This window comes from Rana temporaria, chromosome 11, assembly GCF_905171775.1.
Source record: "Rana temporaria chromosome 11, aRanTem1.1, whole genome shotgun sequence".
NCBI classification, from domain to species: Eukaryota; Metazoa; Chordata; class Amphibia; order Anura; family Ranidae; genus Rana; species Rana temporaria.
The window spans coordinates 31371627-31387147 of record NC_053499.1 but is presented as its reverse complement, the minus strand read 5'-3'; the positions used below and the strand labels follow the sequence as shown (position 1 = coordinate 31387147).

The 15521-nt window shown below is 41.6% G+C and overlaps 1 protein-coding gene across 2 annotated transcripts in view; it reads left to right on the top strand.

Annotated features, from left to right (window-relative positions):
• Positions 1-14957, top strand: part of ELP4 (elongator acetyltransferase complex subunit 4) — a 372514-nt gene extending 357557 nt beyond the window's left edge. For both annotated transcript variants that reach the window (XM_040328325.1, XM_040328324.1), the window contains exon 10: positions 14703-14957. In XM_040328325.1, the coding sequence (XP_040184259.1) occupies positions 14703-14834 (132 nt within the window). In that variant the 3' untranslated portion in view covers positions 14835-14957. The remainder of the gene's footprint in view (positions 1-14702) is intronic.
• The last annotated feature ends 564 nt before the right edge of the window (positions 14958-15521 follow it).

Below are 15521 nucleotides of genomic sequence, written 5' to 3'. Positions count from 1 at the left end.
TACATCATTCTCCTCCCTTACGTGTCTGTCCAGCGAAGTGGCATTGTAGTTACCCCCCCCTGGACAGACTAAGGAGGGCATGAAGAAGAAGGCCCGTGGGCCGGAGGGCACAGAATCCAGTAAGGGCAGCAGGCAGCGGGCAGGAGGCGACACCATATGCGTTCAGAACGAGGCAAAGCCTTCAGCAGGGAAGAGCTTCCGGGCAGGCCCATGCTTCCTCCAGCCGGGCATACAGTTGGGCAGAACGTGAGGGGAAGGAAGGGGCACGGCCTCAAGCAGTCGGGCGGGGCCCATGCTTCCAGCAGGCATCGTGGGCAGAACATGAGGGAAATTAAGACAATAACAGGCCCTGGGTATCACATTACAACAACCAAACTGGAAAAAACCTCTATGTATCAAGTCAAAATACAGTGCATGGCATCGTCAGTGTAAGTGTAAGTGGGCAACCCAGATGGGACAGGTCCCCACAGAACACGCATTCAATCTATCCGATTAAAAGGATAGAAAAAAAAAAAAACGGGACGAAATAATTCACCTAAATTAATTCTCTGTAGAAGATTTTAACTGTAAAATAAAGACTTAACAATTGCTTATTATGTGCATCAAATGTCTGTTCCATATTTTTTAAACCTCAGGAGAAATATCCCATTATTTCTAGTTAAATCGAATTATCTGATAAATCAGCGTACAATGTAACAGGCATATTCAGACCAATTGTAATTGTACAGAAACAGTTGCAATATCCCAAGTCAACCTTTTGTTAAAAAAAAAACTCTGTGTTACAAAAAAACTGTCTCCTAGGTTGTCGTCCCTGGGGGGGAAGAGGGGGGCTATCCTCCAACTTGCAAATGTGGCAGAGCTCAGGGCGGGCAGGATGCAGGGGTCTGGACCTCCCACATTCCTCACACACCCAGTTCTATCCCCCCACCAGGGAGGGGGCAGGAGTATATATTATATCAGGGAGGCATCCCAGAAATATATATATAAAAAAAAACAGCAAAAATAATAATAAGAAGAATTCATTCACCACTTGCCAACAAGGAATTGGGAAAAGGGATCAATGAATTTCAATGGGAAGAAGAAAAAAAAGGGTTGAAGAAAGGAGAAAGAAATAAGAAAGAAAGAGTTCGATTCCAGCACAGAGTTGAGAACCCAAACGAAAAGTGCATGCAAAGAAAGACACCATAAGTTATATGTTACAGACACAATGTACCATTAGACGCAATCAAATCACTTCTAGCACAGTCAGTACAATCAGCATGCTACATAGAGGGAGGGGAAGATAGGGGGCTGTGTAGTAGGCAGCAAAGAAAGGGTTGGACGGGAGGATCTAAGAAGAAAATGGTGGAGAGGGGAGGAGCTATGAAAAAAAAGCGGCAAAGATTTGGAGAAGACGGGAGGATCTAAGAAGAAGATTGCGGAGGGGGGGGGGGGGGGTGGCTATGAAAAAGGGAGAAGAAAGGGAGGAGCTAAGAAAAAGATGGCAGAGGGGGGAGGAGCTTTTCAGAAAAGGCGGGAAAAATCTAAAGCCAAAGAAAAGCAAAATGGAAGACGAAGAAGAAGGGGAGTCAGAAGTTATAAAGAAAAACTTCAGACTTCTGTAGATGAAAAACAAAAGTCAGTGCCAACAGCAGTCAATACATACAACAAGAAAGCCAGGTATTCTATTCAGTCAAACACAGTTATCCAGCATAATAAAAACACATACATACTGAGAAAGACAAAAGGATCATCCCAGCAAAAAAAATTAACTAGGAAAGGCACAGAAATGAAAAAGTTTCCTGTTCAGACTGCAAAGAGTTAAGACTGCTAGGCAGAAAACCCTTAATTAGCATGCAGCTGTGACAAAAAGCAAAAGGTTTCAGGCGCACAGTTGGCAGAGCAAGAAGCCAGACACAGAATTTAGCAGCCTTTGTCCAGATAAAGGGTTAAGTAAGCTAGCTATTGCAAGCCAGCTGTAACAAAAGGCAGAAGTGTAAGGGAAAAAGCAATTTAAGACACACAAATGTACACAAATAGCCAGCTAGCAGAAGCCACACAAAAACGACCTCCTCCAGCTCAGCCCCCACCTTTCCTAGCACAGGGAAGTTCAGTAAACAAAAAAAACCCCCGCGTTATTCAAAGCAAGGACAAAATGTGGAAAAGCTGACTCAATATCTCACCACAGACATACTCAAATAAACCCCAGAATCCCAGTTCCCCAATTAATCTAAACAAGGAGGTTGGAATATTTTTTCACAAGCATAAAATAAAACAAACCCATATCTTCGCAGCCAACTTCCTTAGAGCTGTCCCAGGCTCAAAACCCAGCCAGCATGCACTCCCCGTGCACACAACCTTTATCACATCGGCTTAATCCGAGACGATGCACGACCAATACCTTAACTTAGTAAGCCGATTTCACACACCCCGTACAGAACCACAAACAGACAGCAAACAACCCACAAGCTCACCCTTCTACTCACAGGCAGCAAACAACCCACAAGCTCACACCCTTACAGCATACAAACAGGCAAGAACCAAAAAAAATTAATAGCAGTGAATCAGCACAAACCGGGGTTCGCTTCTGGACCAGAATTATACCGTCTGTTTCAAAGGCTCGGAATTTGTAGACAAACTAGATGGGAATAGAGGCCGTCCAGCCTGTAACACGGTGTAAGGGAGCCAAAAAAAACTCACACTTACCGTGTTTAGGGGTTCATGACGCCCCTTTCAATGGTAGACGGTCCCTCAATTCTCAGCCAGTTTCTTGTGCGTCCACAAAGTCTGTCCTTGAAGTCCAAAAGAAGCACGTTGAGCGTCAATTGATTTAGATTTGTAATGATTCACTGCTATAATCTGTGGAAATAAGCAAAGACAAACGAACACACACACACACACACACACACACAGCTTCTTGTGGTCTGGAGCTGAAGTGCACAGCAGGAAGATGAGAGAAGAGAAGAACAGACAGATGCACAGAGATGCAGGGGGTAAAATGTGAGCAGAATGCTGATGGCAATCTTCTCATTCTTAGCTTTATTCTCCTTATGTCGTCACAGAATACACACCCATCAATCCCTCCCAATAACCCTTTACTCCACCCAGTTACCCTCCCATTCTGTTAATCCACATGGCAAAGTCTTTGTTCCATCATAAATGATAGGGGTCTCTCGATCAGAACTGCAAGGATGTAGTGAGGTGGGCTGGAAAGGGGCATGTCCAGGGCAGGAGGAAGGATATTCGTTGGGAAATAGTTCCAGCAAATTGCCCATTTAGAAATCCATACACAGGAAACCAGCACGTTGCCTTTTAAGGGAAAAACAGTCCAGGCTACAAATTCCTTTTCCATCTCCAAAAGGCAGGATGTAGCAAAGTCACAATTTCCTCTTGAAATGATCAGGAATGCAGGGAAGAGTGAATTACAATGGGGGATGGGGAAGCTTCATTTGAAAAGTCCTCTGCTTCTTAATTTGGAAAACAGTTCTGCTTTTCACAAAACATCAAATCCCTTTAAAACAATCTCTGATAGAACTTATCAAGGAAAATAAGCAATATACTAAAGAAATATTACCGAAATACACTTTAATATTTCTAATCATAACATAAAATTTTCATTTTAGTTTCACGTCTATCACAGCATATCCACAGATAATGCGAAACCGAACAGAGACAACATGAGCCAAGAAACCATGAGTACGTCTCTTGTCAGAGGTGGAGTCTGAGGTGAAAAAAAAAAGAATAAGTGCAGATACTGAGAGTTACATCCATCATATAGAACAAGAGAAGAGATACTGTGCAGAATCTATCCATACATAGAGAATAAGAACAAATACTTACAATTACACCCAGCATACAGGACAAGTGAGGTGCTACTGTGCAGCCTTCATCTGTATAAAATAAGAACAGATACTGAGAATTACATCCATCATACAGAACACTGCATATTTTTATTTTTATTTTTTTACACAACTGAAAAAATACTGCTACTGTCTTGCAAAGACTGGACACCTGATAACTATGCAAGGAAGAGTCTCTAGTGAATAAGATGAATCAAGGAAGTTTTGCACAATATGCAGAAAGAGTAAAAACTATAGTGAATTTTGAGTTGACAAAGCGGCGTTCACCCCACATATATTTTCACACTGTACTCAATTATCTTACTAATGAACTATCCATTTAAATGAATACAGTTTGTAACACGCATGTAAGGTAGGCTCACTGGTAAGATGGGAAAATTGGATTCACTTCAAATACAGCTGAACCCCTTGGCCTTAGGCAAGTATATGTTATAGCTGAACTCCAGGCAGATATAAAAGCCCAGTTAGCTGTACTGCAGTACTCATGTGCCAACAAGTAACATGCTGACAGCAAGAAAAGGCAGAGTGACAGAGATGTGTTTATCGGTGTAATGCTTCTCCTTTCAATGCCCAGTCAATCTGATTGATTGCTTCTGTGGACAGGTGTCTTTTATACAGGTAACAAGCTGAGATTAGGAGCACTCCCTTTTGAGAGTGCTCCTAATCACAGTTTATTACCTGTATAGAAGACTTGTGGGAGCCAGAAATCTTGCTGATTGATAGGGGATCAAATACTTATATCACTCAATAAAATGCAAATCAATTTATAACTCTTTTTTAAATGCGTTTTTCTGGATATTTTTGTTGTTATTCTGTCTCTCACTCTTAAAATAAACCTACCATTAAAATTATAGACTGATCATTTCTTTGTCAGTGTGCAAACATATAAAATCGGCAGGGGTTCAAATACTTTTTCCCCTCACTGTATGAACAGACAGCTTAAACTGACAATCTGCAGGAGCCCTGCATAGCACCTGCAATCTGCTGATCGTGGTTATAATGCTTTTTAGACTCCTAAAAAATAATAAAAAAAATGTTGCTATTTTTTTTACCTGCAAAAAAATGTGCATTAATTAAAAAAAAGAAAGAAAGATAAACTTATCCTTTAACAAAATGTCCAGCACATTCGGAATGGACATAACATTATATTATGTTATGTTTACTGGTGATTTTGTCTATTAGACATTTACAGTACAGGAATATAATTTAACATAATATATGGGTTACATGTTTCCTCTTAATTACAGGCCTTCTCTGTTATACAATGCAGGGAGCCGTCCCTGATTTCATATCCTGTTTAGTTGGGTTGTAGTGTACTGAAATCATTTCTGTGTCACCTTTGCAGGGAGGATTTCACCCTTCCATCCCCAGCGCTCCATTCTCTCTCCCTGCTATTCTCCTGCTGTGGTCTCAGCTGTCATATCTGAACAAGGCATTTTTAAGCCCGGGGCATGCCACACATTTGCTATATTTTTCCCATTTTTTTTTTTTCCTGCACAAAACACATTTTCCGCTGCACTGCACTGGAACACGAGTGAGAAATACGAGAGGTAAAAGTACAGCAAACCTTCCTATTTTACTGTTTCCCAGCAGGAGGTAATCAAAAAATGAATTTACTACTCTAATTCAATTATAAGGAGGGAGGCAGATTATTAAATAGCCCAGATTAAGGAATATTTCAGATAAATGGAAAGCAAAACAAGAGCAGCAAAACCAAACTACTTTTAGCTAGTAGTTATTGATTGTTGTTCAGTTTAAAGAAGCTCTGTCACTTTAACTGCTTTAGTACTAATGCCGTGTACACACGACCGTTATCCATGTCATGGAAAAAAACAATGGCTCAGATTCACGTAGATCGGCGCATTGTGAGCGGGCGTAACGTATCCTATTTACGTTACGCCTCCGCAACTTAGATGGGCAAGTGCAGTATTCTCAAAGCACTTGCTCCGTAAGTTGCGGCGGCGTAGCGTAAATAGGCCGGCGTAAGCCCGCCTAATTCAAATGTGGAACAGGGGGGCGTGTTTTATGTAAATGTTATGTGACCCGACGTGATTGATGTTTTTCACGAACGGCGCATGCGCCGTCCGTGAAATATCCCAGTGTGCATTGCTAAAAAGTACGCCGCAAGGACGTATTGGTTTCGACGTGAACGTAAATGACGTCCAGCCCCATTCACGGATGACTTGCGCAAATGACGTAAATTTTTCATAATTCGACGCGGGAACGACGTCCATACTTAACATTGGTACGCCACCATATAGCAGGGGTAACTTTACGCCGGGAAAAGCCTAACGTAAACGGCGTATCTGTACTGCATCGGCCGGGGCGTACGTTCGGGAATTTGCGTATCTAGCTGATTTACATATTTCTAGGCGTAAATCGGCGTACACGCCCCTAGCGGCCAGCGTAAATATGCAGTTAAGATCCGACGGCGTAAGAGACTTACGCCGGTCGGATCTAATAGAAATCTATGCGTAACTGATTCTAAGAATCAGGCGCATAGATACGACCGCTCAGACTCAGAGATACGACGGCGTATCTGGAGATACGCCGTCGTATCTCCTTTGAGAATCTGGGCCGAAGTTTTTCTCGATGCGATTCCTCTCAAGCCTGCCTTGCATACACACGATCGTGATAAAAAATGCTCGAGCAAGGCGCGGTGATGTACAACACGCACAACGGAACTATAAAGGGGAAGTTCCAGGGCGCCACCCTTTGGGCTGATTATGCAAATTTCCCTTCTCATAACCTGCTTCTGAGCATGCATGTTTTTTCCCCGTCGTTAAAGCCTACACACGACCGTTTTTCACAATGAGAAAAACGACGACGTGAAAAACGACAAGAAAAAATAGAGCAGGTTACGTTGTGAAAAGTGCTCTGGAGCTTACACACGACCGTTTTTCACAACCAATTAAAAAAAATGGCATTTTTCTCGTCATGAAAAACGGTCGTGTGTATGCGGCATAAGAGACTCATTTAAAAAGCAGCAGTATGGTTGTTTTGTTGCCACTTCTGTAAAATAGATAAACTCACATTACAAAGAACAGCAATGTGCTCTCCACCAGATTTTTAAAGCCAAACAGAATCAAATTAAAGTTTTTTGTTGAAAAAAAAATGGGGAGATCCCAGTCACATGAACATCTCTCCTCCAATCACAAAGCTCTCTAAGCTCCATTAAAAAGAGAGAACTACATGGGCCTCTTATAACTGCAAACGACAGCATTGACAATGGTAAAAATGGATTTATGTAATATGGGTATTTCAAAAAGATGAAAAGCAATTTACTGGTATGAAACAACTAAAAATATATCAAAACATTAAATGGAGTTTGCAGGCATAAACAAATCTATGGGGAAGATACTCAATGATGCCAGGACTCTCTAAACCAAAACTATAATTCATGTCCATAAATCTAAATATATATATATATATATATATATATATATATATATATATATATAGATAATTTCAGAACTTTTTCCACCTTTTAATGTGACCTATAAACTGTACAACTCAGTTGAAAAACAAACTGAAATATTTTAGGTGGAGGACAGTAAAAAATAAAATATGGTTGCATAAGTGTGCACACCCTTAAATTAATACTTTGTTGAAGCACCTTTTTGATTTTATCACAGCACTCAGTCTTTTTGGGTATGAGTCTATCAGCATGACACATCTTGACTTGGTCATATTTGCCCACTCTTCTTTGCAAAAGCACGCCAAATCTGTGAGATTGCGAGGGCATCTCCTGTGCACAGCCCTCTTCAGATCATCCCACAGATTTTCAATTGGATTCAGGTCTGGGCTCTGGCTGAGCCACTCCAAAACTTTAATCTTCTTCTGGTGAAGCCATTCCTTTGTTGATTTGGAACTATGCTTTGGGTCGTTGTCACGCTGAAAGATGAAGTTCCTTTTCATGTTCAGCTTTCTAGCAGAAGCCTGAAGGCTTTGTGCCAATATTGACTGGTAATTGGAACTGTTCATAATCCCCTCTACCTTGACTAAGGCCTATGTTATAGCTGAAGAAAAACAACCTCAAAGCATGATGCTGCCACCACCATGCTTCACGGTGAGTATGGTGCTCTTTTGGTGATGTGCAGTGTTGTTTTTGCGCCAAACATATCTTTTGGAATTATGGCCAAAAAGTTCAGCCTTGGTTTCATCAGACCAGAACACATTTTCCCACATGCTTTTGGGAGACTTCAGATGTGGTTTTGCAAAATTTAGCCGTGTTGGATGTTTTTCCTTGTAAGAAAAGGCTTCCATCTCGCCACTCTACCCCATAGTCCAGACATATGAAGAATACGGGAGATTGTTGTCATATGTACCAGACAGCCAGTACTTGCCAGATATTCCTGCAGCTTCTTTAATATTGCTTTGGGCCTCTTGGCAGCCTCCCTGACCAGTTTTCTTCTCATCTTTTCATTATTTGGAGGGACGTCCAGTTCTTGGTAATGTCACTGTTGTGCCATATTTTCTCCACTTGATGATGACTGTCTTCACTGTGTTCAGTGGTATATCTAATGCCTTGGAAATTCTTTTGTACCCTTCTCCTGAATGATACCTTTTAACAATGATATCCCTCTGATGGTTGCGCCGTCCGTGAACGTATCCCAGTGTGCATGCGCCAAATCACGTCGCAAATAGTCAATGCTTTCGACGTGAACGTAACCTACGCCCAGCCCCATTCACGGACGACTTACGCAAGCGACGTAAAACGTGAAAAATTCGACGCGGTTCCGACGTCCATACCTAACATTGGCTGCGCCATGTTTTTGGTGGTTTATCTTTACGCCTAAAAACGCCTTACGTAAACGGCGTATCTTTACGGGCAAGCGTACGTTCGTGAATAGGCGTATCTTGCTGATTTACATATTCTAGGCGTAAATCAGCGTACACGCCCCTAGCGGCCAGCGTAAATAGGCAGTTAAGATACGACGGCGGCCGTATCTTAGCAACATTTAAGCGTATCTCAGTTTAAGCATACGCTTAAAGTTGCGACGGCGCGGATTCGGACTTACGTCGGCGTATATACTGATATGCCCGTCGTAAGTCTATATGAATCTGGCCCTATATCGGCAAGATGTTTTTAGGTACAATCTGAATTTAATATTTATTTGTATCTTAATGTTGCTAGGCACCAGTTGTTTATGCCTGAGAACAGGCATTCTAGTTCTTTGATATCGCTAAAATTTTTTATCTTTTTGGCATACCCATACTCCTATATTTCTTATTTTTTTTCAGCCTTTTTTAATTCTATATTTACAAGAAATTGTGAGTTGGTTCCAAAAAGAGAACTTATATTGAAGATTGGTGTTCAAAACACAATTTTGGGATCTCCCTCTTTTCTACGCACCAGAGCTCAATTTTTGTAAATGGAATGGTCCATGGTGTGCATAGCAAAGCGCAGTGTAACAGTGAGCCAATATCGTTATCCATTATAAATGAGCCCCTAGGTGATTAAATCTGTTACTAGCCCCCCACACAACCCGTCCCACTTATACTTCATTTTCACACACTCCCTTGCAACTTCAACGCCCGTGTAGCCTTAGTGTTCTGACATTACTAAAAAAAAAAAAAGAAAAAAACCGCGCTAAGAAAAATTAAAAAAACACTAACAATAAATTGCTAATAGAGCTGCAACAGCGAAGTGTCAATACAAAACACAACAGCATAGAACAGAGGAAAAAAGGTTGTTGCGCTAAAAATAATAAATCTAAACAATAATTGAAAAATATACAGTTCTGAAGCCAATATCTAGATTTGATGTGATATTAGAAAAGAAAATAGTTGCAGTCCCAATACATCCACCGAAATAAAGTTCATATAGGAGTGGCAGTGTTGAAAAACAAGTATAGAAAAAACACCTGGAACCAGTAAAAAATTGGGAGGCTTACCAGATGGCAAGCAGTATGTGCTTGCGACTGCAAACCCCAGTCAGGGCCTTTAAAGTAGTCCTCACAGGGGAAGATGGAAAAGGGAGAGGATTCTTGAAGTCTCCACCGGAAGCCAGATTAATGAGCCATATCATAGGAAAAATATTGCAATGGTGAAGTACGTTTGATCAGCACACATGTAGAAAAAAAGTGACTTTTAGTACCACCATCACCAGCACCCTATACATAGGAGGCTTACCAGAACGAATAAGAACAACAGCAAGTGGCTAAAACCCTAGCCTGGGCCTTTGATTCCTGGGCTGTGATGATAGTCCTACGTGTTCTCCGTATTCAGTGAGTACATAAAGGGAGTGATAGAGCCCACATAGTGAAGTAAGTTCAAATAATGCGTTTAATAATAAAAAGGTTGCACTTACAGAGTAAATGGGAATAAAAACAGAGAGAAGCCGGCCGGCTCGGAACAAACGCCCGTCCACTCTACACAACACGTCCTGCGTCAGCACGCTACCTTCCCTTGGGAAGGTAGCGTGCTGACGCAGGACGTGTTGTGTAGAGTGGACGGGCGTTTGTTCCGAGCCGGCCGGCTTCTCTCTGTTTTTATTCCCATTTACTCTGTAAGTGCAACCTTTTTATTATTAAACGCATTATTTGAACTTACTTCACTATGTGGGCTCTATCACTCCCTTTATGTACTCACTGAATACGGAGAACACGTAGGACTATCATCACAGCCCAGGAATCAAAGGCCCAGGCTAGGGTTTTAGCCACTTGCTGTTGTTCTTATTCGTTCTGGTAAGCCTCCTATGTATAGGGTGCTGGTGATGGTGGTACTAAAAGTCACTTTTTTTCTACATGTGTGCTGATCAAACGTACTTCACCATTGCAATATTTTTCCTATGATATGGCTCATTAATCTGGCTTCCGGTGGAGACTTCAAGAATCCTCTCCCTTTTCCATCTTCCCCTGTGAGGACTACTTTAAAGGCCCTGACTGGGGTTTGCAGTCGCAAGCACATACTGCTTGCCATCTGGTAAGCCTCCCAATTTTTTACTGGTTCCAGGTGTTTTTTCTATACTTGTTTTTCAACACTGCCACTCCTATATGAACTTTATTTCGGTGGATGTATTGGGACTGCAACTATTTTCTTTTCTAATATCACATCAAATCTAGATATTGGCTTCAGAACTGTATATTTTTCAATTATTGTTTAGATTTATTATTTTTAGCGCAACAACCTTTTTTCCTCTGTTCTGACATTACTAATTTATAACAGAGGGAGGATATTGCTATATTGTTGAGGCTTACGACATCCTCTTCCTCATTGTGTGGCAGTATTTGAGTCTGGAGATTGGCTGCTCAGGTCTTAGCGCTGTATCCAGGGAAGAGGTAATATGCTTCTCAATAACTCAAATCACAATTTCAGCCTTCGCTTTCATTTGCTATCTCCTCTTCTTGCTTCTGTCTACACTAAGGCCCCTTCCACACTGCGGTGCGGTAGGCGTATCAGCGCTATACCGTCGGAATTGTGGCGTTATTCGGCCGCTTGCGGTGCGGTTTCTAACCCCCGCTAGTGTCCAAAAAAGGGTTAATACCGCCTGCAATGCGCTACTGCAGAGGCGCATTGCCGGCGGTATAGCCACGGTTTCCCATTGCTTTCAATGGGAAGGAGCAGTGGAGGGGCGGTAAACACACCGCTCCTCTCACCGCTTGAAAGATGCTGCTAGCAGGACTTTTGGAGTGGTCCTGCTAGCGCACTGCTCCAGTGTGAAAGCCAGAGGGCTTTCACACTGGAGAAACAGCAGCCGCTGTTTAGGGTCGGTTTGCAGATGCAATTTTTAGCGCAATATCGCCTGCAAACCGCCTTAGTGTGAAAGGGGACTAAGGGTTTCTTGCTTTCAGAAAACTTTTAGTATTTGGGCAGTTATGCCTGTGTTCGCTGACACATGAAAGATTGTGCTATAAAACCTGGCAAAGGCGTTGTGATGCTTTAATCCCAGTGTTGAGACATTCACTTACAAGACCCACCATGACAAAATTGCCATTTACCCCAAAGTTTTTTTTTTTTTTTGTGGTTAGGAGAGTTTGTATATGATTTCCCCATGAGCTTTAATACAGTCTTACTTATTGGTGATGTGGCCATTATTTCTGGTGTGTATTTCTGAATTGGGAAGAGGAAGCCATTTGCATGATTGGTGAAATGTTTTCAACATTATAGAGCAAGCCTACTTGAATGTGAAGGCTACTAGCTATAGCATAATCTACATTAATGAGAACCTTTGCAGTCTTCCTACTTGTCCTTTGCCCTCCAGTCTTATATGGCTCTTTACATGTTCACCAGAACCATTTGCAGATATGACCCTATAGGCTGGAATGGTACTATCCACTGGTGGTGACTAAAGTCAGCAACAGCTTTCTGATGGTCAGGACTACTTTACATGGGCCAGGCTTGCAGGAAAGTATCCAGCATCCTTGTTTTAAAAGGCTTCATTTTAACTGTGCTTTCAACATCCTGCCCATAGAAAGCCTATCAGAAAGCCATAGAAAGCCTGGGAAAGTGATTAACATGAATGAGATTGCCTAGATGCCTACCCACAGAGTTTTGATCTCCATTGCTTTTTATGTACGTCATGAACAGTGTATTGTGAAATTCCAACCTAAAGTCCTCTAACGATAAATGAAACTGATATGAAAAATAAGAGTCCCTGTATTGTGTCTTTCAGTAATTAACTTTAGATTCTTGCTATTTATCTCTTTTTAAGTTAACACACCATGTGCTACACACACCACCATCATTAGCAGCTCACCTCCCTATTTAACCTATGGACAGTAGGTCAGCTGTGCTGTCCCTTCAAGAGATTTCACAAGTTGTGGCAGACAATAAAACTCTCCTCCGTATCCAATCAAACCATGTGTATGTCTCCCACAAATCCACAGTTAATACTCGGATATAAAACAAACAGACCACCATAGCGTTTTCCATAAAAAACACAAATTTGTTTAAAAAGCTGAAGGTAAAATTACACTTACATAGAAAGAGCACTGAGGCTGGTGCACCACAGGTAACTTGTATGTAATATTTCTCAGACCACTGTAGGGGGCATCAACATTAGAGGCTGCAACTTATGGATGGATCGCTATTCATTAGCAACATCTCTTTGTCACTGTTACCTTAGGTGTTGTATACTGCTCAGTACAGCTTACAGAGACTTCCAGCATTCCCTTCCACTCCACTGTCTAGGAAAAATGTCTTGCATTACTGGCTCCGTCCCTTACGTGTTACGCCACCAGGCGTGGATTCACCAAAGGTGTATCTCGTCTTACAAGTGTTTACCAGTTATTAAAGAACAGCTTTTCCAATTTCACTTCTCAAAGACCCCTAACATTTAATGTTTTCCTGCTTCAACTTTGTAGCTATCGGGTGGCTTTCCAGTCACCAAAACCACTTCTTTCTTTTTTTTTTTCAAATCTTTTATTTATTTAAAGAGACCTAAAAACCACGAAACACATCATTGTCAAGTACATGGAATAGGAAAAAGACATCAAATGAGGCGAGCTAACATAGCCTGCTAAAAAAACAGTGATTCAAGGTACAGGTAGATGTGAGGTAGCAAACATACCAACCATTCTTGTATATAATTGTATAAGTATAATTGTAAGTCTCTGCCTCTAGGTTATAGGGTAACTAACCCATCATGTTGTATTATGTTGCCATGTGTGTCTCTGTGGTACCCGCCTCAGATTTTCCAACTATAATAAAACAGATATAGCATATATCTATAGAGAAAATACAGAAGAATTAAACGAGGAAAGGAAAGAATAAAAAAAAAGGGGGGAGGGGGGAATAGTCGAGGGAGTTGGGGAGGGGGGGAGAGACCCCCAGAGGGATGGGGGAGGAGGGGGAAGGGTTAAAAAGGGGGGACTTGGAGGGGAGGGAGTGACTGAGGAGTGCCCCCTCGGGCCGAAACCCAATCAAGGGAGGTCAGTGGATATCCGCAGTGAGTCGCTGCATGGCCATATTGCGATAGATTAGTCTGCTTTTGTAAAGGGCCCATCCCTCATCAGAAAAAATAAATACATTCCAAAGTGCCCATGTCTTAGTGTATAGTTCAGATTACTGGTGTGCTGTGAGGATGAGGTCCTCCATTTTGTTTATTGCCCCTACTTTTTTGAGCCACAGGCCTATGGATGGAGATTGTGTGGATTTCCAGCATAAGGGGATACACGCCTTGGCTGCATCGAAGAAAACCACTTCTTTCTTGTACAAGAAAAGCTTGGCATAATATTTGAAGCCCAAATAAAATCTCATATAATTTTTTCTTATTTTTGTAGTCCTATTCCAACTTATGATATGAATTCGTCTTATTTGTTTTTACTTGGAAATGCCTTAAAACACCTTATTATTTATTTATTTTGGGAAATGCACTTTCTGCCCTCTTACCCCTGGCATAGCTGAGAAACTGCTACACCGCTCATTATATTTGCCCTCACACAGAGGAGGCATGTCAGACCAGGTCAGTCAGAGGGCACGGGACAGAACGATCATACGCTAATGCCTATTGAATTGTAGCGTCATGTTTAGTGCAACTGTTGTAACACATAAGTAGATGTGAAACCATTAAAATGTAAACTAGAAGTACAATGTCTATCTGACTGAAAATTCAATTCCGTGACTTCCAATTAGGTTTAAAACAAGCAACACCAGAAGCTTCTATTTACCCTTTGAAGGCTGTGGCACAAAGGGTAGGTCCTTGGCATTTAAAGAGTCCGTGTACACCAGCCTGGAAATATACATGCAATTTTATTTCCGTCAAATGATTTGGAAGCGATTGATAGATACTTCTGCAGCATGTAAAACTAAATGACTACATGAATGACTAACAAGGTAGACAATGTGTGTACGCGCTCCCTGAAATAAACATTTAATAATGGTTGTGTTCTGTTCTTTTCATTTCCATTCTGTCCACAGAGACTGCATTTGCCTCCAGACTTGTCAGACACAGTGAGCCGCTCAAGCAAACAGGATGTGGCAGGATCGGCCAAACTGCTGAGCTCAGGATGTGGCACTGCAGCCGTAGGCAATAAGCACCTGGACTTCTAGTGATTTCTACAGAGCCGATACGTTCGCAGACACAGGAGGCACCAACATCATCATTATTATTTACTTACTCTTCTTTTATATGTAAAAGGCTGGAAATATTCAGTAAAATATTATTGTTCTAAACGGTGTGATCTTTTATTGGTATGGGTTCTTATAAGTTGATAAAATAGTTTTTTCCTTAAAGGAAAGTTCTACCTTTTAACCCTGTTTTGCTTGATTCACCTACACTGAGATTAAACAGTGTAGGGGAATGTACTGTAATGCCCTGTACACACGATCGGTTCATCCGATGAAAACGCTCTGATAGATTTTTTTCATCAGATATCCGATGAAGCTGACTTTCATCAGTCTTGCCTACACACCATCAGTTAAAAAAACGATCGTGTCAGAACGCGGTGACGTAAAACACAACGTGCTGAGAAAAATGAAGTTCAATGCTTCCGAGCATGCGTTGACTTGATTCTGAGCATGCGTTGATTTTTAACCGATGGATTTCCCCACAGACGATCGGTTTTTTAACCATCAGATAATTTTAAAACAGGTTCTAAGTTTTTTCACCAATGGGGAAAAAACTGATGGGGCCCCGACCAGATCGGTTCGTCTGAAAACGGTCCATCAGACCGTTTTCATCAGACAAACCGCTCGTGTGTACGCGGCATTAAAGTAAGACCATCTGCCATAGTTCAT